General features: G+C 38.0%; 1 protein-coding gene across 3 annotated transcripts; it reads left to right on the top strand.

Annotated features, from left to right (window-relative positions):
* The first annotated feature begins 1,905 nt into the window (after positions 1 to 1,905).
* On the top strand, positions 1,906 to 17,049 carry LOC125324527 (prostatic acid phosphatase-like). 3 transcript variants are annotated; one of them, XM_048300504.1, is made up of 10 exons: positions 1,906 to 2,068; positions 3,427 to 3,522; positions 6,400 to 6,486; positions 7,094 to 7,246; positions 9,391 to 9,489; positions 10,567 to 10,662; positions 13,949 to 14,081; positions 15,342 to 15,424; positions 16,312 to 16,418; positions 16,880 to 17,049. In XM_048300504.1, the coding sequence occupies exons 1-10, from the start codon at positions 1,955 to 1,957 to the stop codon at positions 17,034 to 17,036; spliced, it is 1,125 nt and encodes a 374-aa protein (XP_048156461.1). In that variant the 5' UTR covers positions 1,906 to 1,954; the 3' UTR covers positions 17,037 to 17,049. The 3 variants fall into 3 exon arrangements, with proteins under 3 accessions (XP_048156461.1, XP_048156452.1, XP_048156470.1); XM_048300495.1 differs by having other exon boundaries at positions 6,346 to 6,486; XM_048300513.1 differs by lacking the exon at positions 6,400 to 6,486.
* Positions 17,050 to 25,946: the final 8,897 nt, after the last annotated feature.

Raw genomic sequence — 25,946 nt, 5'->3', positions numbered from 1 at the left:
GAAAGCTCCTTCTCCTACTCTCTAGAGTTTCAGTCTCAGGAACACTGGTACATGGCACAGCACACTGTTTCATTCTCCCTCTGTGACCTTGAACAGGAACAGAATTAATCAACATGGTGTACTTAAAAACAATTCCAGCCCTTCACGTGTCTCTTCTCACAGAATTAGAAGCATCAAAATCAAATCATAGGAAGCAAGTATCAGCTTTAACACTAATATTTTTTCACATTTCATTAACATTTTTACACCAATATTTACACTAATATTTTGTCATCCCCACCCAAAGTAAGAGTAATTTCACCTTCCTTGTTACAGAAGTCTCATAAAAAGTGGAAGGCAATGGATGCTTGAAAAGATGAAAGTTGAATTTTTCTGCTCCTTTTGTAGATCTGCTGTCCCTCCTAGGCATATCTACAGAATATGAAGAATGGAACCTTGCAATTCTGAGAACTTGCCTATTTTTTCTCAGTTGGTCTAATTAAAAATCTTGTCTTGCAGAGCAATGTATTTTAGGAGTAGTGTCTGATGCCATGTTCTCTAGAAACAGCAAAACACAGTCTCTTCAGAGAAATTTTTGAGGTATGACAGCCAGTGGAGGCAAGAAAATGTACAGGGTGTGAATAGCTTTAATCAGTTGACCCATATCTTCCCCCAGGTGCCTCCAAAAAAAAAAAAAGGACTTTTCTTTCTCAATAAATGTGGGTAACTCCCCACATTTTTCTATTTCTAAATGTGTTAAATTTGTCAAGCACAAAAGCAGAAATGATAGTCTGACCTCTGAATGTTTCACAGAAGTATCTCTTTAGCTCTGACAGATGTGAAAGATAGGACATTGTTATCTCAGGAAGAAGAACTGATCCCTCTATATCTAATAATCAGAAGGAAAGTTCTGTTATGTGCCTTAAACTGGTTTAAGATTATATAATCTTTTTGGGCAGCAACATAATTTTTTTTCAGTAATTTCTTCGAAATTCTTACAGAGAACTTTTGATGACTAAGAAATCACCCTCAATTTTAACATATTAACAGGACTTTCATTAACACATGAATGGGACTGAACATAGGTCAATAACTTGCAAAACCAATCCCATCTCTTGCAATGGTGTCTCTGAACTAGATTTCTTTTCTTATTTAAAATATACTAGGGAAATGACAGAAACAACTCTTGATATATATGCAGGCTATAACAATGAGAGTGTTTGCAGCAAGAGAATTTGAAAATAAAAAATTTATCAAACTATATGAAATTCTAAGGGATAGTTCTAGAAAACAGTGGCACATGCTTTGCCACTAGAGTCAACCTACTGAGGAGATTAAAAGTTCATTCATATATCTTTATATTTTTTGCAATGAATTTAGGCTTATTCCTGCTCCTTTGCAAGAAAACCTTCTATGGAAAACCTTCTGTTGCTTATTCCTCCTACAAACTACAGCCAAATTCTGAGAAAATCCAGAAATTCTTTATGAAAGAACATTTTTTAGCACTGCTCCTTCAAGCCTTCTAGTACAAAGTGTTCAGAGAAGACTGTGAGCACTAGGAATGCAGATGGTTTAGTAGCTCTTTTGCAGACAGTAAGATATCCACAGCACTTTCATTTTTGGGAAGGCTGACTGACCCATACTAAATCCTAGCTTAACTAATAGAAGGCAACCTGCAGTTCTCTACATTCACCTGCCTTGCCACAGGCAGGAATTAGAGGCTCAGAGATTTCACTCCATGCTATACATGTGACACAGAAATTGAGTACAAATGCAAAATACACTTTTCATTTCTTAAGTTCCCGAAAAAGCACTAACCCTAGAAGGGAAGAGGGGTAGGAGGAGACAAGTTCACAGCCCACTCTTGGACTTCACTAAGCACAACTGACTCCACCCCTCTTAGCCACATATCTACTGTATCACCACATCCAGCCAGGGACCTTGGTGTGCAAAATACCTTAAAGCCACCCTCAGGATGAGAGCAAGACAGCTGATCTGTGGAATTTGGAGTCTGTGTTTCATGTTCTGCCTTTTCTGCATCTTTCTTCACCAAACAACAGCTAAAAGAAAACTGAAGTTTGTGTCCATAGTAAGTATGGGCAAATGGAATTTCTTCAAAACCTGTCACTTACTGCTCTTCTTGTACTCTAGGGTAGGGAGGAGGGGGCACTTTTTCAAATATTTAACTATTTTCTGCATATCCGAAATTCATTATTGCTTTGTCCAAAAAAAAAAAAAAAAATCTCAATTTTAAATAAGATTTCATCATTTTGTCTCCTTTGTACACTCCTAGATGAACTTTACTTTCTGGATGGATAGAGACTGCTTATTTTATAGCACTAAGAGAGAAATAACACAGGATTCTGTTTTAAAATGTAAAAGAGGATTTCATAACTAAATACCAACCGTGCGAAAACCCTCTTTACCATGGAAGAGTTTGCACTTTTCCAGCAGTTTCAGTGGATTAACTTGCAAAACAAATTCCAGTATGTGAAACTCAAACAAGTGGACAATGACATTGAACAAACAACACAGAAACCACTGCTGGTTGTGAAACAAATGCTATTTGCAATGATTATGTTGTACCATTTGTTTGCACGAAGCCTGAATCTTGTTCTGAACACCACACACACTTGTAAATCATTTCTATAATTTTTGTGCTACAGTTTTTGATTTCATTTCTCCCTGCTTGGATTAAGAAATTAAAAAAAAAAAAAAATCTGGTGTTAAAATTTTAGAATTATATGGCATATATCTACAGGAATTATGCTGCAAAGCATATGAAGCAAAGAATTCATCATAGGAATGAAAAAATCCAATGTATCTGTATAAATACATCTTTTATCTGAAGTGAAATTCCAAAACAGGTTCAATGTTTTCAGAGTAACAGTTTCTCCTGTATTTACACATTAGATAACACTTTCATCACCTCTTTTGTGATGAAAAAGCCAACATATGACTTTTTAAGGCTAATTTCTGCCAAGTAAGAGAACTTCACAGCCGTCAGCCACAGAACTGTTATCTTGAGTAATAGTTTGGGTTTTTTCCTTCTGAATTCCAACTTAGTCATACCAAAATACTAATGTTCAAATATTTCTGCAAAATTACTTACATGCTTCTGTTTGTTTTCTGTTTATTTAATATAATTGTCTATACCTCCTAAAATACATAAAACCTCTTTAAAATATAATAGGGTATCCTGTAGTTTTTATAACTTGCAAAAATTTATTTGAGCTAGTTTATTCACAAACACCAAGAAAATAAGCAGTTATATTGGCTAAATAAATCAAACAGGAAACAGCTATCTAGACTTAAGGTAAGCACCATCAATATATTTAGCGTCTGTCAGATACAGTACTCACTGTCATTACGTATTCCTTGTGACTACGCTAATTAGTTATAATCACCACAAGAAATACACAAAAGCAATTTCATCTATTTTATCAGGTATTTCGCCATGGTGATCACACCCCACAGGAGTTTTTTCCAACTGATAAGCACAAAGAAATTGCAAGACAACAGGGATATGGCCAACTTACCAAGGTGGGTTTTTTACCTGGGCCAATATACTGAACTATTGGAAGATGGTGAGTTATTTGGGGGTTGGAACTTTGTTTTCACTTGGAGAAAGCCCTTATTAAGTTGCCACTTAAGGACAGCAAGAGCTTACTAGGAAACTACAGCAACAGCACTCACTAATTTTAAATGAAGCTGAGCCAGACTGTTCTGGTTCAGTATCAGCGTATGTTATGATTTTTGATTGCAGACTAGGGTCTTCTGGGAGGAGCCAGGCACTGGTGACCATCTCACAGAATCACAGAATCACAGAACGAATTAGGTTGGAAAAGACCTTTGAGATCATCAAGTCCAACCTATGACCTAACACCTCCTCATCAACTAAACCATGGCACTGCGTGCCACGTCCAGTCTTTCTTTTAAACATAGCCAGGAACGGTGACTCCACTACTTCCCTGGGCAGATGATTCCAGTGCCAAATCACTCTTTCAGTGAAGAATTTTTCCCTGATGTCTAACCTAAACTTCCCCTGGCACAGCTTAAGACTGTGTCCTCTCATTCTGTCAGTTGTTGCCTGGGAGAAGAGACCAACCCCCACCTGGCTACAACCACCTTTCAGGTAGTGGTAGAGTGTTAAGTTCACCTGAGACCATAAGGAAGCTTTAACCATCAGTAGCATAAGGTGGTGGAAGTGCTTACAGACACACCTCTCCCTCAATCTCCACTGAATAGGAGTGCTTCCTTACTCATGAACTGTTGAGATCAGTACTAGCAAAAACTTTTCTTATGCTATGCCCAGGAAAGTTGATTTACAACTCAGCTTTTTTAGCGTGGGTATTTGTGGAATCAGCTGTTGGTAGTAACCAGAAGCAGCTGAGGCAACCACAGATACAGACAGATGCTGTGCCTGCCTTGACTGTAACTTCTATTAGCTGCCACCTCCTACAAATGGAGCCAAGGGTGAAATGTACTATCAGACTGTAAGGCAATACTTGGGCACTGGGTGGTTTTAACCCTACTTCTGCTCCCCTCTGCACCAGCAGGACCCACTGTGACTGTGTGCTTGTGCCTCGTTCCTTTTTCCCCAAGATATGTTATTTGGATAGAAAAAGCTGCTAGTTATTTGCCCAGCACTCAGAACCAGGCAGTCTCTCTGAAGTAGTTTAGAAGTGCCAGAAGTCTGGTTGTCCCAGATAAATGGCTACAGTGCATGTGAAGGCAGACTGTGAGGTGTGTCTCTCTGTTAGGCACACACACCTTTATGTCAGTGGGTCTCTCTCCTAGGGGAACTTGCAGGTCTCCACCAAAATCAGAATAGAACAAACTGCCTGAGCAGTTCCTCTTCCCCACTGTTCTTAGGAGGCAAAAATAATCTCCAAAGCAAAATCAGGTCTGTTTCTGCTCATATCAACTCCCTTGAAGAAACAGGAGTAACAGACCAGCTTCCTAACTCAGCTGTGACTCAATAATTCCATGTAAACACTATGCAAGTTCAGCAATCCATGCTAGCTTGCTCCAGGGCATAGAAGACTTCAAGACCCAGGTGTCAGGACTTCACGTGCATATTAGGCAAGTTGGGGCAGAAGCCTAAACCACACATAAACCCTAGGAAACTGGATACACAATTCCAGCAAGAGAAAGAGGTTACACAGTGGATCCTGAGTAACTTGGTCTGACCTCATAGCTGACTTGGCTTTGAGCAGGAGGTTGGACTACAGACTTCCTGAGGCCCCTTTCAGCCTGAATTATCCTTTGATCCAATGACTTAGAAAATTGCTTTAGGAAGCAATGAGTAATCACTGTACTTGAGATCCCAGTGTACAGTAATGATTACATGAGCAAAGTGGAATATATTTATATTTAGGCCAGGAAACACCAGGTACAAGTAAAAAGATGACAATATGGAGACTATTACAGGGACACTGTATGTGATTGTGGTGTAGTCACCATCCCTGGAGGTGTTTAAGGAAAGACTGGAAATGGTACTGAGTGCCATGGTCTAGTTGACATGGTGAAGTTAGGTCATAGGTTAGACTTAATGATCTCAGAGGTCTTTTTCAATCTAACCGATTCAGTGATGCTGTGATTCATATGTCATGTGTTTACAAAATTATGGAGATGAGGTGAAAGATGTTCAGCTAAGAGCTACTAAAATGTTGGGACTGGAAAACCCATTTTGCTGGGAGGGTAGAGAATTGTCCTCAGTTTAATTTAACACAGAGATAAAGTGACTTGATTCCATTTTATGGATTATTGTTTAACTGTGAATAAGATCTGTAATGGTGAATGCTATTCAAAAGTGTAACAAGTTCCAGTGACTGCAAGTTGGAAACATAGGCAAGAATCAAAAATCAAATGTTTCAGACTGTTGATAATAATTAGCTATTACAGCAAAATGCCCAAAGGCATGGAGGACTTTTACTTCATGTCTTCTACTCTGAAAAAAGTAGATCTTGCCCAGGCTAGAACTGTAGCCTCCATATGGAATCACTGGTGATACTCTGTGGGATTCATATCCTGGATGTGTCTTCATGGACAGGTGGCTGCTCTGTCTGCACTCCCAATTAATCAGGTCTGAGGCAGCAATAGAGAAGAAACTAGACAGATGGTGTTGGAACATCCCTATGCCTGCTTTAAGTCTCACCAGCTCAGATAAACATACACATAGCTTTCCATAGAGCAAAATACAAAACTGCATCCACCAGGAGTCATATCTAACATTATCCAGTACTGTATATGCAGGAACTTTACTACTTTTTTCTCATGTCTTCTTTCCTACTTCACTTTGGAAAGGACAAAGGTCTTTATTAAAATAGTATCAAATATTACTGCTTTCTTTTTCGGTTGTAGGAATGGATGCAGCACATTTCTTTAGCCTCTTACACTCTTGTGTTACTTCTACAGCTTGGCATACAACAACAGTATGAGCTTGGCCAGTACATGCGGAGGAGATACTCTCATTTCCTGAGCGTTGTATACAAGCAGTGTGAGGCAAGTACTGGATCTGGGCAGGAAGATGTTTTTCATGGTTGTTAATGGGACTTCCTGGATGCGTAAGAGTCTAAACCTGGTGCAGTTGGAGAAAATTTAATACCAATTGAACTCAATGTAATTTCAAAGTATCCCTGAAACTGTGGTTCAGTTTTTATTCAGACTGATGGTTAACTGAAAACCATGTAAAATGCTTTTTAGGCTGCACATCAGGTTCAGCTCCCTCACTGCTGTATGGGAGAGCACCTATGTCAAATACCTCAATGCTACACTTCCACATGGAATGCAGATACCACTTAGTTTTCATTTAGATTCCAGCTTTTTGGTCAGATTGACTCAAATAGAGTCAATTTCATGCTGTCTACTAGGATTCCTAAGGTAAATGTTACCACGCTGCAGCTCACTTGTCCAATAAAATTTTATTCCAGCTTCAGTCTTTCACCCTCCTCCTTCTTTCTCATAGTCCTTCTTCATGTCACTCCATTTTAATGATGACTTCTCCAGCACAGTACCAGCCCCTTTTTTCCTGTCAAGAGGAAAATAAAGTAAACCTAATGGGAGAAATTATCTTCCAAAATGTTTCTTTTTTTTTTCCTTCTTCGTTCAGATTTATGTTCAAAGCACTGACTGCGATCACACACTTATGAGTGCTCAGGCAAGTCTTGCCGGACTGTACCCACTGACACAGGGTCAGATTTGGAACCCCAGAATCCTTTGGCAGCCAATTCCAGTTCACACAGTGCCACTGTCACATGATAATGTGAGTATAAACTAGGGGCATCTGCTTTCCCTTAAACATTAGTAAAGTACATAGGACATGAGATGAAGGTGCAGCAAAAAGTGCATGGTAAAGGCAGTGAAAAGTACATTGTTACAAGCATTGTGCAGAAAGGCCTAATAAGCTGAATAGAAATATTGGCAAGTATTTTCACAAGAATGGACTTACATGTCAAAGACACAGTCTTAACAAAAGAGGAAGAAAAATGGAAGTACTAGGTATAGGGAAAAAGAGTTAATTTATAATGTGAGTAAATCATTGTAAAAGTAGATTAATCCTAAATTTAACGCTAACAGGACTTTCTTTGTGTGAGAAAAGGAAACATACTTAATGTCACTAGTGCTTCAATATTGCTTAGTCCACAGCCAACAGGGAAGACAAAAGAATCATTCTGGGACTTGCATTACAGGAAGAATTGAGTCACAGGATTGTTTTTCATGCACTTTGCAGGTCAGTGCATGCACTTCGAGGATTGGTGAAAAACGTAAAAGGGAAAAGGAAGGAGGACTCGGAGCTTTAAGCACGAGTTCATAGGGCAATGTATTTATTTATCTCCCATCCTCAACTCCTCACTTGGGGGTTGTAAGGAATCCTGTGGATAGCAGGTCTTTAGCCTGCATGTACTTGTCCTAGAGGGGAAAGCTGTGCATCTGACTGGAGCTGGAATATCCCGTGTGTGGAAAATCTATGGTAAAAAGTTAGGGAAGATCAGGAGTGTGCAGTATGAGCCCCAGTTTGGGACCAGGTTTGCACATGTGATGCAATGTAAATTGTGTGGGCTTTATAAGTCTAGTTAATGCAGTCTGTGATGATAAGGGAATCAGGTTAGGTAGGTCATAGAGCAATGGTTCTCACCTCAGGGTGATGAGAGCATGAAGATGGAAGGTATGGAGACATGTCTTCCTGTTCACACACAGCCAGGCACAGAGGAGCTGCTTTCTGACACTGTCACAGGTGGGGATATCCCAGCAGACAGTCAAGAATACCTGGCCGGTATCAACACAGATGGCAAACTCAGCAAGCACATACTGCAGCTCATTTGCATCTAGGGGAGCAAGTAAGTTTATTCAAACAAATCAAATAAAGTCATGAACAATGCACATTTTTCATACTTTTTTCAACTATTTCTGTTTTGGCTTTATTCATCCTTACTACATATACAGGCTAAACTTGAGACCACCTATATCCTACAACACAGAACAAGTGCCCGTCATTTATTAGTGAAGTCATACCTGTTCATGAACCTATTGATATAATTCAGAAATACTTTCCTATCTTGTGGAATAGATGGATTTTATTTCTGAAAAGACCGAAGAACTGCTGTGAAGGTCCCCAAAATAATTATTCCTTCAAAACTCCCAAGCTTTTTAAAAGTTCTTTTAACATTGGCACTATATAGATGGAGCTACATTACTGGAAAAAGGACAAAAAGCACATTAGAGAAAAGCACTAATAATATCTCAGTGTCAAATTTTAACTTTTGTTTAAAATTTAATGTAGAAAACAAGAGTAAACTCAATTTTGCTTACATAAATGAAATAACAAGTTTTTAAGTTAGTCCAGTCACATGTAACCTTTAACCTTCATATGTCTTAGACTAATGAAAGACAAAACCGACGTATAGAAAGTTCACAAGTTTCTGCAATTTAGCTGAACTAAATGAAGCTGTGTTAAATACACTCGATACAGCGGAGTACGCACAAAGACTCCTACTGCAGTCTAGCTACTGCTGCTGGTAATTTGTCGTAAAAATGTGATGGTGTGTTTCAAGAAAGACTGAACACAATGAATGAAATCATTCCTGGAGAAGCTGAGAACAAAGGAGTTCATGAGGGGTTGTCTTAGTCTTCTGTCAAAGGACAAATTTCATCTTGTGTAAATGAATCCTTTAACTTTGAACTACTGCAGCTATTACCCCTCTGAACATTTAAAGATTATTTTGTATGTAGTCATCAGTATGACTCCTAGAGTCCTGAAGATGAATATCCTTGAAACTACATTCCCAAATTATTTTTCAGCTTGTCCTAACTAGTGCAGCCAATCAGAACAGCAATCCTGCAAGTGTATATAGAATTGCAGAACAAGATGCACCTTGCCTAACTAAGGTTTTGTAATTTTCTTTCCAGTTGCTATACCTACCTTTCTCACACTGCCCAAAACACAAGGAGCTTCTGAGAGAAACCTTTGCAACAAGGGATTTCCAAAAGCAATTCAAGGACTACAAGGTAAAGTATTTTCAGTTCTGGAAATCCAGTTAAAGTGTACCACTTCAACATTATCTAACAGATAGCTATAAAAAATACCAGTTAATATGCTCCTTTCAGATCTCTTATCTTCACAGTGGGTGTAGACAACATAGCCAAAAAACAATTACAACATTACAGATCCAGCTGGACTGGGCTATTTCCAACAATTGAACATGGCAAGTCATAGAAAAATTATTGACCTATTTGCAAAAACTTAGTTTCTAGGAGACCAGACAAAACAAAAACTCAGATAAAATCAGTGCCAATGCCTCTCAAATTATTCCAATACTTCTATCTGTTTACTCCCATGTAAAGCAACTCCACTGACATCTCTGCCTATATAAGCCTGTTTGAGTTCAGATTCGTTTTCTCAGCTCAATTCCCTGGAATTTCTATAACAGTCTCAGTGTTTTCCTCAAGTACTTATTCATGTTTCTCACCCGCAGTCTTAATTCAGGCGTTCTCCTATGTTTGGTGCTTGTTTTCATATGGTATGCTTTCCTTTCTTTCTCCGCCATCAAAATCTTTGCATGAGTATATAATCACGTGCTTATTCTGCTGCAACCTTCTTCTTCACATGTTTATTCAAAAGCACACTATGAGCCTCACCTGTTTTTCTATTCTTTCACCACTGACCTCAGCCATCCAACTGTGCCTCTGCACCTGGGTATTATATGCAAGTAAATCACAATTTCAATTTTATCAAATTTTCATCATACCTCTCCTTCTCCAATATCAGAACAATTCTGTTTATCACACTTCCTTTAAACACTTTTTGGACTTCTTCATATATCTGTGTTCCCTCTACTTCCTTCTAAACATTTCCACCAAGCAGAAACAATCACCATACTTCAAATCTGAGCTAACATCACCAACCTTGTCTAGATGAATAGACCAAATTCTCTTACCTCTAGGCAGTGGTTCATTGCTTAAGTGCAAAGTGCAAAGACTGTCTCCTTTCTAAAAGTTCCTATGTACTAGTACGGCAGTGTGCAGAAATCATGTACAAAGGCCCTCAGTACCACAAGTCTGGGTTGGTTTTTTTTTGTATTCCAGCCATTTCTGAAGTTTTTAGCCACTCATACAGGATACCCACTGAAGAAGTTGACTGCTGAAAGGATTTGGAAGCTCTCTGACACTTTACAATATGAGGTAAATAGAATCATAGAATCATTTAGGTTGGAAAAGACCCTTAAGATCTTTTGAGCCCAATAGAAATTCCTACACTTCTTTCAACCTGGTATTTTTATTGGGTTTATTTTTTTATTGTAAGACATAAAAAGATGGTAGATCTGTGCTTCAAAATTTTTTTAACTATAGACTATTTTCAGCTTCTTTTCCAGAAACCCTCACCTAGCATCAAACTTACAACTGAAAATCCTGTAAACACACTATGTGTGAGGGTGCTGTGGGTGTCTCGGTTTTGAAAGACAGGTGTCTGCTAAGGAAGGCAGAGGCCCCCCTTGAAGTGGCAGATATAACCCCTTTTCCCTCCAAGTTATTATATTTTGAAATCAAGGGCCTTTAGGCAAAGATGTGGGAAATAGGAATAACAGTTCTTTACTCTATATATATATATATGTATATAACCAGTCAAACAAAACAACAACAACTATGGCAGTAACAGCAATCACAAACCCAGTGCCAGCCTTCTCGGCTGTCAGGCCCTTTCCCCTCGGGTGCAGTTCCGCTCGCAGCCGGCAGGGGCGCTGGCGGCTCCCGGTGAGCAGGGCAGGTGCGATGGTTCCCCCGCGGCTGCAGGGGGCGCTCCGGAGCGAGCTCGGGAAACCCGCGGCTCTGGTGCCCTGGGATCCCGGGAAGGATGGAACAAAGGCTTCACAAACCGCTGGGCAGCTGATCCCGGGCTCTCAGGAACAGCAGGCTGGAATGGCAGGGACGAACGCAAATCCCGGGTGGCAGGCGAGATGTATCCAGATGGGAAAAAACCACGGAGGCCCAGGCAGGCAGGGTGAGCAGGGCTACAGCGTAGCGAAAGCTCGAAGCAGCAGCGGAGCAGGACAGCCACAGTTCGGTCTCCAGCAGGGCAGGGAAAAGCGGCTTTTGGGGTCCCGGCGTTGCTTCCAGCAGGAAGAAAGAACGGCCAAAAAGAAAGCAGCAGCAGCTCCTTTCTCTGCAGCTTCTCTCTCCGGACGCTCAGAGCGAACTGTCCCCACACCCAGGTGTAGACAAAAGAGTAGCCAGGCCCGCCCCACTCCCCTTTTTGTCTTTCTTAAGTACAGCTATTTGTCCCCTAGCAACATGCACATGGGAGAAAATTCCTTTAACAGGAAAACCTAAGACTAAACTAAAACCCCAACAGTGGGTCATCCACCACCATAAGGAACACAAACAAATGGCCTGTCATATTCAAGATCCTGTCAGTGGCTGCATACGGACAATTAGGCAAAAGCATAACTCTGGATAAAATTGTCTTGTTACCCCTCCAGACCCCACTAGGAGATACACAGGGATAAAACATATTGCTGGCAAAGAAACATAAGCATCCTTCCATGAAGATTTTATGCAAATTCTATAAACAAAAGAAGTCATTATTTGTACATGGCCAGTAGTGGACAGAGTATTTTCAGGAATTAAGCAGTCATTGGAACGACACAAATGGCTGTTTGTGCAAGTTTGGGAGCTGGTTCTAAGCAAAGGCATATCACAAAAAAGCATGGATTTTATAACAAAAGGGCTATTGTGGTGCCAAACTGGCATGGGTATCTGGGTCCCACAGCTGTGAAACTTCATGATTTGAAAAAATCCTGACTGCCCTTAATATAGCAAGAAGTCCCACTTCAAAGTCTAGACTCAGCTGACGCAACTGAAAATTGTAGTCTTGTGTTAAAAAGTTATTGTTGAAGGCAGCTTCTGCTACCCTTTAATGCATAACTATTTATAAACTTAAATATTAATGATAAATTGGTCATCAGTACTGGGAAATTAGTGAGGCAGTTTTAGGGTGGATTTCAGAACCAACATGTAATATTTGAGTGTGAGAGTAATGAGTTTACCTTCATTACTGCAGTTTTTGCAAAAGTCCAACTTTGGTCAAAGCAGACTTGAATAGAATATTAGCCAGGGCCTTAAGTTAAATGAAATGTTAACATGTTGGGACATCTCAGTGTGATTTCAGTGAGGTCCTCCTTCCATGTTTTCCAAATGCAGGACCACAACTTTGTATTTCAATAGTTAAATCATACTGAGAACCTGTGTCACCAGACTAATATGCAAAATCCACAACTCCCATCAAGAATCTAGCCAAATACCGTAATAAAAAAAAAAAGGGGCTTTTACTTCTAGTTTTAGATTTGATGAGCCTTGGTCTTTCATACTACTGATGGAGGACTCTGGAGTATCAATTAAGACAACTGCCATAAAAGCCTCTCTCATTTTTCAAGCATACAGAGACAGCGTCCTTGCATAATTTTTTTAATACAATTCATGAAACTACAGCAGCACACATCTCTCTGTATTTGTTGCTTTCAGCTGTCATCTGACTTTCAGGTAACTTGGAGACCAAAGTGTTTGCTTGCCTACAGACTGCCTTAAATAGCATGCAACCAGCCAATTCTTTCCTCAAGACATAAATCACATTTGTTAAAAGAGAAATGGATAACATTGTGCTCTGAGCTGGTTTAACCTAGCATGTTCTATTGTTTTCTTGTTTAAACAAACCCTTAAAGGGGTTGACATTTTCCTTTGAGCTCATTTGTTACAAGAATATTCCTTTTGGTGATCTCAGTCCAAAGGTTACATTGCTCTAAAGGAAAGTTACCGACCTTGTATAAACAAGAATTCAGGGTAATGCAAACCAGGAGCATTGTGCTTATCTTCCCTTCTCACAGTTTTGATCACTAATATACCTCGGACTGCATCCCCAAGGAAAGATTAATCCATTCCACTTTAGCTTGAGGACTGTGACAGTATCCAATAGACCATAGTAGGTATGAGTTTCATTTGCATCTCATCCCTATACCCCATACTTGGGTACATCCATGCTACAGCTATACATATTCCTACTTGATCTCTGTATTCCATTTACATCTGAGAGCAACCAGTCCTTAAAATCCCGATGCTTACATAGGATTTGTTTCAGTAAAGATCTATCCCAGTACATGACTGAAAAAGTCTTACAGTGATTTTTTTTTCACCTGACAACATAAATAATGCCTGTTGCTTTATGCATAATTTTTAGTATTATATTTCCTCTTCTTGTTGAACACTTCCCTTCAAATTTCTTTTAAGCACTATGATGCTATAAACAGGAATGCTACAGCTGTCTAAATGCAAAATATAGTCATCATTTTATTACAAGAAAATATTACTGGAGTGAAACATTCAGGATTTTTTCTGATAAGAATTTTGTGCCAGAATAAATAACAGTTAGCAGTAGGAATCAGTAAGAAAATCATCATGTTTTCTTTCTTCACTGTAGGATATTACCAATTACACTTTACCTGTCTGGGCTACTCATGGTGTCAGGACCAAGCTGATAAAGCTCTCAGAATTGTTATTGCAGGCGGAATTTGGGTTCCACAAACAAATACAGAAATCACGTTTGCAGGGAGGTAAGCTGAATTCTTAACCCATTTAAAACCAAAAGTAGGATGGGAAAGAAGAAAGGGTGTATGACAAACATTGCTGCTGATTCCATAGTAGAATGGTGAAAAATGCCTTTATCTGGATATTGGTGGTCAGCACTGAAAGATTTTGATTAATGGGGAGAGAGAGATGGTGAGGATATGAATCATTAGTATACTAATCTAACATTATAATGGAGGTATCGTTTAGATTACACTGTATAAGAAATTCAAAGTAATCTACAGATTGTTGTTGAACTGAATCAAGTCTGAATTTAGTGTAAGCCACCATGTGTAACTTACTTTTAAAAATGTTATTTGTAGTAATGTCTAGAATGGTGACTTTGTTGCCTAATAGTCTTCATATTCCACTACTGAGAGTCCTAAAATGAGATTATTAAACTGCTTTCTAAACCTGACTTTGCTCAGAAAACAGTGGCTGAAATTTAAAAATATTTTATACCTTTTTAATCACTCATTCTCCTCCATTCATCCACTGTCATCTTTTGAGCCTCCTTTTTGTTTTATATGGACAGCGTACAGTCAGGATCTGAGGTACAAAGACAAATAAACATAGAAGCATGAATCAATTTGTTGCATTTTTGAAGGTCCAATTTACAAAATTTAGCACAAAGTTCAGACCTCTGCCCTTGCTTTACTAACAATTGCTATTAAAAATGTGCCAGTGGCTAAAACCTAATTTTTTCTAATTCTGCTAGCCTGTACAGTTCTCTTTTTAGGATTTTAATTTGTCGAGATGCTAACCTTATATTAACATACTAGCACAGCCATTGATTTAATTCAAGTAGTTTGTCTTACAACTTTTCAGCAGTTAACATTAACAAAATACAGACAACCACACAATTTATAAAGCTCCAGAGTCCAGAGGATATGCTCTTTCTTTTTTCTCTGGAAAGCAGGAAATCAAGCTACACACACAGCAGGGTAGTATTCATTACTGTGCTCTTCTTGCACTGTTCTGCTGGCACAAAGTAGCTGTGAATGCACTGTTTGAAGCTGTTGAGGCTGTTAGGGATCCCCAAAACACTTTACACAAAAGTAAAATAGGCCTGCTGTTCATTTGAAAGGTACTGTCACTATCAATCAAGGCACTCTGCACAAATTACTGATTAAGTCAACTGAATAAATCTGGTGCACTTAGTAGCAGATTGCTAAAATGGCAAAAAACAATACAGATGTTAATGCAAGCATCCCTTTCATTGTCACTGCTTCCCCATTTTCTTTCAGGTATTCTTCTAAAAACTATTCTAAAGCATATCTCAGATGCTAGAAAGCCTTCACACCATCAAAAAATGGTTATGTATTCCACGGTGAGTGCTTTCTCTTTCTCTTGTGTTTCCTTTATGCAGTTATTAAATGCAGTGAAAGCCATGAAATTTTATTTCCTTCATGAAATACAGCTACAAGCCTTTTTTATTTGGTTAACCTTAAATATCTTTGTGTTTTTAAAAATTTTTAATAAACACATAGTACTTTGAAACCTGAAGCATTCCATTTTCCCACCTCATGTCATGGTTTTTTCATTGTAATAATGTTTTGATTGAGCAGAGAACTGGAAAAACCATGCCTCATGTTTTATTAAACCTGGATCACAAACTTAATCTAAAACAAAATCTTCTTCCTGTATCTTTGTCAAGTGAAAATGGGAAAAAGAAAAGAAAAAAATTAAGTTACAGTTATTTTAGAAGACCTTATGAAGGCAGTTACTCAATTATGATCCTATACTTTTGTTTAGAATGTGCAAATGCTGTCATTGGAGGGGGAAATTTTTTGATTGTTCTCACTAAAAATCGCCTGTTTCTAAACTGCAGTTATATCATGACCTATTGGGTATGTATCAGCTAAAGAGCTTGCTGATCTGATCTCAGATACTGTTTACTTAACAGGCAAACCCACTAGTTCTTTTTAAAAGAAGTTTTAACAGCTCCTGTTAACTTTGGTAAGAGCTTTAAGTGACTAAGACTTCTTAAATATTTACATATATGTATATTTTATACATGCAGCACTTAAGTTTATATAGTCATAAAGGGACAATATTTACTCAGCAGTGCAGAGTAATTATTAATGACTATTAATGAGGTCACACAAGTAATATTAATGTTGAGTGGACAGATAATGTGCTGGAAATATTATTAAATAATAGGCTCATGCGATTGTTTTCAATACAGGTTTAATTAAAGGTTTCTTCTGTTCTCAGCATGCAGCCACCATTGCTGCCTTACAGATGGCACTCAACGTCTTCAATGGGAAAATGCCTCCTTACAGTGCCTGCCATTTTTTTGAACTTTACCAGGAAAAAAATGGGCAAGTATCAGCAAGCTGTACTGCTAATATGTACTTTTTCTAAGAAGGAATTTTCTGATACCCCAGGCTAATTAAACTGGATACGTGAGGTTCACTATTCAGGAAAATATTACACATTGATTTTAATTATTGTAATTGGTTTCAGTTTAGTAGTCAGTAGCAGAATAAGCCTGAAAAAACATATATATAGATATATAAATCTAACAGTTATGAGAGGTTTTACTTCATCCTATTAAACTCCTTGACAAAGACAGCAAACTATACACAAATTGGTGTTGACCCCCTATTGTTTAAAAAGTTCTCTTCAGAGTACTAATTGTACTAGTAAATCATAAACATATTAACAACCAGACAAATAAGCTGGCTGAAAGTTTGTCCCCAAGTACAATAACTGCACCATGGAAAGGCTGTGTGGTTTTGCATGCCTAATTTTGTTTTGACACTTCTGTATTTTGAAACAGGCAATACACCATAGAAATGTACTATCGGAATAATTCTTTGCGAGAGCCTCACCCACTCACTCTCCCTGGCTGCAAATTTCGCTGTCCCCTGGAGAGATTTACGCATCTGGTCTCTCCCATCCTTGTACACTATTGGACAAGAGAATGTAGAATGTAGGACATCAAAAGAGGTAAGCTAAGTGCTTTCGGCACATGTACCCAAAAGTAAAGTTAGGATTACATCTTGAGCCAACAGCTCATTTGAAGTGACAATCATTTTCATAAGGGTCTGGTCTGAAATGAAAAATATACAGATCTGGGAAAGAGAATTGTACCCATGGCTGTCATTTCTACTCCATTAATACGTTTTTCTATTCCAGCCCAGCTTTCTGATGAAATGAAATCAAGGCTGATCAGACTTTAGAGTATTGTTTTTCATGTGGGGTTTTTTGTTTTGTTTTGTTTTTGTACTGTCAAAAAGACCTTCAGTTATGGAAGGAGTACATGTAAAGGCACTTACAACAGCTACCTTATCTTCTCTAACTACATAATATTTGTCCAAGCTGATTAACGACAATTAATAATTATGCATTCTCTTGATTTCAGCAGGTATTCAGAGATCAAAACAGATGAATATTGAATAGCAGACCAGATTGCTACTTACCAGAATGTCAAATGTATACAGACACACATTCGCATACTAACACATTCCCTCACAGGTTGTCTGTATCACCATATTAGGATGTTTAAATTTCCATTTTGACCACTGATGATATTTAATTTTTCAGAATGAGGGAACAGGAAGGCAGAAAATTACATTGTCTGTCTTTTATCTAGATCTACATTACTTAAGGGAAATGAAAAGCTAAGAAACCCCACTTTTTTGATGATCAAATATTTTACCCAACATTAAAAAATCCCATATGGCTTTCTGAATCACTGATCTCAAGAAAAATTTGAATTGTCAGAGATTATAATAATGCAGACCAGCCAACTCATCTGGTTGAAAATAATTTCTGATTAAATATCTTGAATCCATTAACAAAGTGGAGGTAGTCCAGCCAGAATGAGTGAAAAATTAGCAAGTAATGATTTACTAAAAAAATTTCTCCATTCTACTCATTGCTCACAAATTTTCAGGAAACATATCAGGAAATTATCACATTTAATTGCAAAAGGTAATTTGGCAGAGGAAGGGGGAGGTTGTTTCTGATGAGGGTTTTTTTCGGCCACACTAGTAATACAGTCGTGGAAGATAACGATAAATACCTCATGTTTATACTGTGGTGCTTAGTAATCTAAGTTTTGTGGAAATTGATCCCCCTCCTTCACAAAGCAAACTATGTAACTGACCAGCTAAATAAATGAAAAAAATCTATCACGTATCAAAGTTTTACAATAATAAAGACACAAATATTTAGCCTTTAACACAAAGGCTGTACTTAGTTTCAATCCTCAAATTTTGTTGAAGTAGAAGTTAGATGGTGTTCAAGCATTTTACACCAAACCCAGGTTCACTGCTTTCACTAACAATCCTGAGTGCTGAAAACACATATGGACCACAAAAGAGGTTACAACCAAACCTGATACTCCAATAAAAATACTTTCCATATTGTCATATCAAAATTTGACACTTTCCACTATTTTATCCTAGTTCAGAATGGACCTGTTGGGGCCAGATCCTAATTTTTTGGACTAATTTTGGAAACATTCATTTCACTTTTCCTGCAAGCAGTTTTAAACTCTCTGCTGTACATGAGTGGCCCTTGGGAAAAGGCCAAGGCACGATGCAGCACGGTGACAGACTGCCCTGTGCTAAACCACTGTGCACTACCAATTCTCAGTGGATGCAGACAGCCTGGAACAGCTGACTTTTAACAGCTAAGTTGAGGAGAAGAGTGATGCAAAGAGTTTACGGGTCACAATAACACTTGACGTATACAGGTGCAAAATCCCTGATTTAAGGTGTTTCCAACTATGTAAAAAATAATCTCAACTATTGTTCTTTGCTAATGCATATGTTATTAATTTGATTATACATGCATGAGAGCATTTTATGAAGTCCATAAATGTGGTTTTCTTAAAAAAATAAAATCCAGGAGTGTGACCGAGCTCAGAAGTCTAGTTTATATAGACAGCTATTGTACAGGAAGACAGCAGTTCACAAACATACAGATGTTTCCATAAAAAGCTTAATTAAGTTTTATAGAGAGGATTTATGTCCTCACTACAAGGAAATAAAGGAGTTAGGCAAGTATTATTATTACAGGTCACACAATACACTATTTGAGGGTGGTTTAAATATTTAAGTTCCTCCACATCTCAATGACCATAGGGTGGAACATAGGAAATTAATAAAGCTCAGCATATTTGGGAAGAAGGCAAAACTGTGAGCTCTCCCAGTGCTCTTTTTGCTGCTCAGGAAGATTTCAGCATAGATTGACTCAATGTTTCAACAGACTTTTCCTAATCCTGTCAAAATGGGAGCAAATGTGTTAACTCCTCTCCACTTAGTCTGAACTGCTTTCTTGTTGAGGTACTATTGACAGGTTTTTGGAGAATGCCATATGCTAGGAATGCATCTCTATTTTTCTCTTACCTTTAGGTGTTCGCTCCATTATCTTCAGTGTGATTCGCTTTATGAAAGAATTCTTCCCACACTGTGATGTGATTGTGGTCCAACATTTCTCATTAAATGCCATCAGCATGACCAACAGAGTCATCTCTACCAAAAGAAAACATTCCTTAGTACTACAAACAAAAATTATAGAAAGCAGGGACTTGTCCTTCATGAATATTTGCTTTACTTTATCATCTGGAGGAACCTAAGTGCAATATGAAACCAGAGGAAATTTTCAAGACCTATTCTGTCCAAAGGGACTTTGTCAGAACTAATTGAACTATGTAATTATAGTTAGAGTGTTTTGAAGAGCTATAGCCTTGATTTACAGCAAAATTGGAAAATACCTCTGAAGGAGTGTTGCCTTGTTTTGAAGAATGAGACAAGAACTTCCAGAATTGGTGACAGAAGCAATGCTTCAAACAGAGGCCCTAAAAGGAGGGCCATTCCACTGTCCTTAGACTTTATTTTATTCAAGAAGTAATAAATCATTTTACACAAACAGTTCTCAGAAGCCACAAGAATTAGGATAATGTCTGCTTATTTACCTAAGAGATGTCTTTCTTCTTCTTTTCTCTCCCTCTTCCATGCATAAATATCCCATCTCTATACAGAAAGAAGATGAGACTTACGGAAAACTTGGACTGTGAATCTAGACCTAAAAGGAGCCTACAAACAGCCAGGCTAGCTACCATGAAGACCTAGCAACAACTGGTTGACTCAACAAGGCTTTCAGATATTCTTTCCAAAAGGACAGCAAGGCCAAGTGTTAATTTTGGAAGAAAAATAATTTTTGGTCTCAAATAGCTTTTCTAACACCTTCCTTTTGTTACATTACCTTGATTGTATACACTGATCTGATCATATAAAGGCTTTGCTCCTGGGAAATGTGTAAGCAGATGCTATTCTTGACATGAACAACAAAACGGCAATACAAAATAAAAAATTCAGAGCTGCATGCTCATTAAAACACGCAGAACATGTTGGGCAATCCTTTGCTAGTTACGTTTTCTCATACTGCTATTGCAAAAGCATCTTGTGTTCTTACTACAAAAGCTGGATCAGAACAATCAGATGCAACTAACTTCTGAAAACAGTGGACATGTCTTTGCTTGAAGAAATAGGATTTCTTTTTTTTTATTTTCTCACAGTGAATAGAAGCTTTTGTCAACAGTCTTATTGCCCATTTCATTTTTGTCATTTCAAAGAGAACCAGAATAATAGCTGAGATGAAGAAAATTTTGCCATTCTGGCTTCCTTTCCTCACACCAGCCTTTTAAAATGGATGTTAAGCCTACGAAAAGTATATTCTTTACAGCATAAGCAGAGAGTTGCCACTCCACAAGCTACAAAATAATAAAAAGATCCCTTTTCCTTCCAACAAGAATCTAAGTTTCAGAATTCTCACTGTAAAAGCCTATTCTCTTTTCATCAGGTCCCAAGCAACAACTTCTGTGCTTCTTAAGCCACCATAGGAAATCTGGTTCATCAGGAAAGCTGTAGTTAGATTTCTAGTCAAAAAATGCAACTCCTTTTACCATAGCATCCAAACAATGGTAAAAATGTTTTCTGACAACATGAGACAACCAATTCTACCCACTTCTTAATGCAAAGAAGAGTAAACTTGTTTATTGTGTATTACCTTAATGTCCCATAATGGACACCAGAAGAAAGTCTTCCTAGGTCTGGCAGCACTCACAGGAAAGTTAGTGCAAGCTCTTTAAGTTATTCATCTCGAAACCACGCTGATCATCACACCTCCCTTCCTAAGAAGTAATTTTACAAAACCTGCTAGACGAAAGCAAATAGAAAGGAAAAGCCAAGGCTCCATCTTTATCTGTGTTAGACTTCTAACAGATTGTAGCTTTGGCTGTCAAAACCAAATTTCTAGGCACTTTCTCTTCTCAACCTGTTCCTGTTTCTTCTTTTTCTGAACTTGTGCCAATTTGTGGTGCTTGAGTTGCTTTTAATATTTTATTTGCCAGATGTTTAGAAGTGAAAGTTCAAGAGCTATAAGGGGTGTTTCATGCTTCTCCCATCAAAGGTAAGGCTACCTTTCTGTTGGTTTCCTAGACTGGACAAGGCTTACATATAAAATGTGACAGGGACCTGAGACATTCTTCATTATTCTCTTTAGTCTCCAGTCCCCTCCTTCCTAAGCTAAATCCATGTCTCAAAAACTTGCAGAACCGCAAGACCCTTTATCCCACAGATTTGTCTGGTATGGGGGATCACAGACCTGGATGGACCCTGGCCTCAGCACTTCAGTTCAGTTATGGAAGTGCATCCTGTGTGAGGTCACTGCCTACAGTACAACAATGTAAGGTCCCCCTTTTCCATCACATGTTCAGACAGTATCTTTCTTCCATACTACATGCCCCAGTGTGTATATACCTTGAATAATATGATTTCTGGTGAGCAAAACTAAATTTCAAACTTAATTCACAAATTAAGACATTTCTAAATTATTTTATTTCCTCTATCCCTATTGAACAGAAACCTCATCCTGCACATTCTTTGTAATGTTTTTTGTTCTTAAGATATCACTGTAGAAACACAGAATGGAAGATTTCCTTTATACCTTGCTAACTCTGAGCGAAAATAAGCATCAGTGTTTATAAAGGCTGAAACATAAGGCCCAGATCTTACTGTAGAAATATAAATTGGGATGTCAGTGAATGAATAATAAACTGCTCTAAATTATGTTTTCTTACAACTTCACCACCTGACTTCATTTAAAAATCTGTCCTACAGTCTTTTGCAGGCATGAAGTCATAAACAGGTTTGTTATAGTTCCTCTTAAAGAAGTGAGTCAAAATGAGTAAAAATCCATATAGCTTGGCTTTGGAATTATTTAGATTATTTCTTTTTTTAAATATGTTGCAAAAGCAGGATCACCTGGATATGCAACTCCCTCTCTTCTTTCACAAACAGTACTTAGACAGACCAGTCATATTTTAAAGAAGACTTGCTAATAATAAAATAACCTGAATAGTCATAGGTGCTGTGATATAGGTGGATACAATTTGTGATCACTATTTTTACTTTCATATGCTGAAGTAGTGTCAGCAAAATGGGGAATGAACAACAGAAAAGCAACAATTACAAAAGTAATTTTGTGCTGCCTGGGGAAGGTGGCACTGGACAGCCCGAACTACCATTTTCATTCATTTCATCACCTTGTTTTCTGTTTGGGTTATTTACTGAGCTGACTGACTATCAAAAATTAATGAAAGAAAAAAACCCTAAAATAATCCAAACTCTGCATAATGCAGATCAAATTAATCAACTAATTTAGATTTGTTTCATGGTAGTACTAGAAGTAGGTTTTCCTTCTTTTTATTTAATGTTTATAGTACTCATCCAAGATGTGGCAGACACAAGTTCAAGTCTCTCCTTTTGTGAAACCATTTGACTCCACCTCTTCCAGAAAATAAAATCACCACCAAACTGCAGAATTCCACAGGGGAAAGAGAAGAGGAATAGTGCTTTCTGCCTCTTTCTTATTTGCTGTTCACTTTGTTTTTTGCAAAAACCTGCAAATTAGGTTTCCTGTTTCTCAGGCAAACATCTTAATCTCGTAAGACCAAAGTGTCTGCAACCAGGTGCATATTACAAACTTGGGACAACTAAGAAATTATTAGAAGACAGTGAATAGACACTTTCTTCTCCCCACCTGCCTTAGATTAGTAACTTTGGGTTTAGGGCATTTTTCCCTGTAGTGTAAGATATAGGTTCATATTCTGTCAGCAGCAGAAGTAAATACTTGCTTTGTCACAAATTAACTCCTTTGTCCCTTCCCACTTCCCACAACTGGGTAAAAACACCCCAACAAAGGACTGCAAGACAGTCTTGTTTTTCTCATGTTTCAAAATAGTGCTTGGAAAATGTGTCACTTTGTTTATTGAAGCCAATTTTTTTCTTTTCTTTCCCTTGCTCTGCTCATAAAAAGCTTGAAAAAAAAAAAAAGACTGGAGATAAAGCCAAACTATGCTAAGTGCTAATCTGCACATGCAGTGAGTAACAGGACCTGAGCTGTTTCCCTGTGTGAGCAGCCCGGTCCATGGCAGCAGTTTCATACCTGGTGCCTTGACTGCAGTGACTTCCACCCTTTCAGGGTGTAGTTGTGCTCCACCAGAAGCGATTACCTCAGGTAACCCTTGTGTACAACTAAGCACAGGGGTTTTTTTGCAACCAGGACACTTCAAAGCAAACCAAGCTATGCTTCAGCAAGCCTTTAAGATAGGTATGTGCACTTAAACGGATAATCGTGTTTATGTTAATTCTACTTAATGCCAAAATGTCATTATTAGAACTTACGACAATAAGCCAAATTAACATAAATGTGATTTGAATTGTTTAGGTTTACTTACATTATAATGCTTCGACAACTGCAAATAGATTAAGAAGGATTATTTTTATTTTGAAGCAGCTTTTCCTGAAAAGTGCCAGGATTTAGTTGCTGCAGCATATGACAAGTTTATAGCTGCCAAATGCCCAGTAGAAATGGAGATATTTCAAGACAGGCAAGGAAATTTCCAAATGAAATACATGCTATCATACTTACAGATTGCATACAGGATTCTGACATGACCTTATCTTAACCAGTATGGCGCATGAATGGGGATATTTTTCCATTTTTGGAATGTGTAAACATTTACTTAAGTTGATGTTGTACCTATCCTTTTGAGCATAAAATACTCTGTCCAAAGTATACATGCCAAAGGGAAGAGTGAAGCCACAGAAATCACTACTAATTATCATATGCTTGGTCTTGTGTTGAAGTATCATTTTTTAAGAGACGTTAACAAAGATTTTCTATAAAATGTGGTTGTTATATATTTTCAAGCATTCTTTAATGATGCCATCAAGAATCCCACACCCTCGCACAAAAAATTTGAGTTCCAGTCCTAAAGTGAAGTCATTATAATGGTTCCATAATAGTGAGACTTCAGCAGTCATAGTCACCCATCAGCGAAAAACAATAAACCAGCAAATCTTATAAAAACTAGTCAGTTATGAATTTCATGATAAGGTCTCTAGAAGGACAAGAAAAGATTCCAAGAGGCAACAGCGATCCTTAATCAAATAGCTTAGGAACCACGCATTATACATATTAAAAAAGCAGGACATCCATTCTTGATTTTTTGAGGTATATTGAAGTATTCTAAAGAAAGTATATTTTATGACCTGCTCTCTTAAATAATGGAGGAAGATGATCAGCTCATGTTTGTTTTCAGAAAGACAACATATTATATATTTATGAAGTTCAGATTACTCTCATGCACCTTCTGCATAGGCAAAAATCACACCAGGAAAGATCAAAAAGGAGGGTGGGGACATAACAGTGGAGGAAGAAAGAAGTCCAACTGCTGAAAACTGGGAATGGACTGAGAAGACAGACAGGAAAGTCTGGGAGCTGTGGTACTCCTCCCTTCCAGACCCATCCGTCAAAGTGGATACATAAGGACATTCACACAACGCAGAGAAGAGAAAACCTGAGGCTTAGTGGGCTTTAAGGCCCTAAAGATGGAATTTCGGGTAAACAGTAAAATACTTGTTGTAGAAAATACTGCTGCAGAGAGCTCAGCAGAGGACCCTGAGACAGGTTTGGGTATGATAGGAATGGAACAACAATACACAAAGAACCTGAAGTTTTAGCATTTAAAGAACTCTGCTTATAGATCTCTGCAAACTAATTCATTTACTCACAAAATGCTTACGAAATCAAGTCTACAAGTGTAATTATTCTTATTTTATAGAGAGGAAGTCAGCAGAGGCAAGCTGAGCAACCTTCTCAAAGCCAGTGAGCTACTGTAAGAGCAACAATAAAAATGTGAGTTCCAGGACTTGTTCACTAGAAATTTTTTAGAGATTGGAGGCCAAAAAAGATAAGCAGTTCCAAAGGGGAAGTAAAGGAATACTCCAAGGGGAAAAAAAACCCCACACAAATTAAGCAAATAACTGCCCAGCAAGGGTCTTAAAGAGCATACCTGTCACAAGATTTATCCAAGTATTTTATCTGAGGGACTGAAAATTTTAACCCACATGAAATGTTGTTTTAAATAATTACTCTGATTTCACAGTGATAATGTGGAAGAGGACAAACAAATGAGGGGAAGGAAGCTGAAAAGTGGACTGGCTGAGCAGCAAAGAGAAACAGTATTGCCTAGCTCTTGGTTCTGAGCTCATCCTCATGGCCATGCTATAGTTTGGAACAATTCCAAGCACTGAGAAGTCAAAACAGAACAGGTAGGTTGAAGCATTAGGAATGCTCAGCAATTCCTTTGTATTTTAACTTCATCCTTACACCCCAAAAGAGAAAAATATTACAGGAAAAAAAGGAACTGAATTATGATTTCATTTAAAAGAATGTAAACAGTAATTTGAAAACAAAGGGCGATGCAATTTGTTGCGTAGTCACACAACATTCCTCTTGGATTTGAAATGCACCGGCGGCAGTTCCAC

Source organism: Corvus hawaiiensis, chromosome 1, assembly GCF_020740725.1.
Source record: "Corvus hawaiiensis isolate bCorHaw1 chromosome 1, bCorHaw1.pri.cur, whole genome shotgun sequence".
Lineage (NCBI taxonomy): Eukaryota > Metazoa > Chordata > Aves > Passeriformes > Corvidae > Corvus > Corvus hawaiiensis.
The sequence above is the reverse complement of the archived record's forward strand: the minus strand, read 5'-3'. Positions and strand labels throughout refer to the sequence as shown.

Bases quoted from the DNA above. Each gene is read 5' to 3' on its own strand.
- LOC125324527 (XM_048300495.1), top strand. From the start codon at position 1,955: ATGAGAGCAAGACAGCTGATCTGTGGAATTTGGAGTCTGTGTTTCATG. The intron at 7,247-9,390 runs GTGAGTATAAAC...TTTTCTTTCCAG, and splicing joins TGCCACTGTCACATGATAAT to TTGCTATACCTACCTTTCTC. The intron at 15,425-16,311 runs GTGAGTGCTTTC...TTCTGTTCTCAG, and splicing joins AAATGGTTATGTATTCCACG to CATGCAGCCACCATTGCTGC.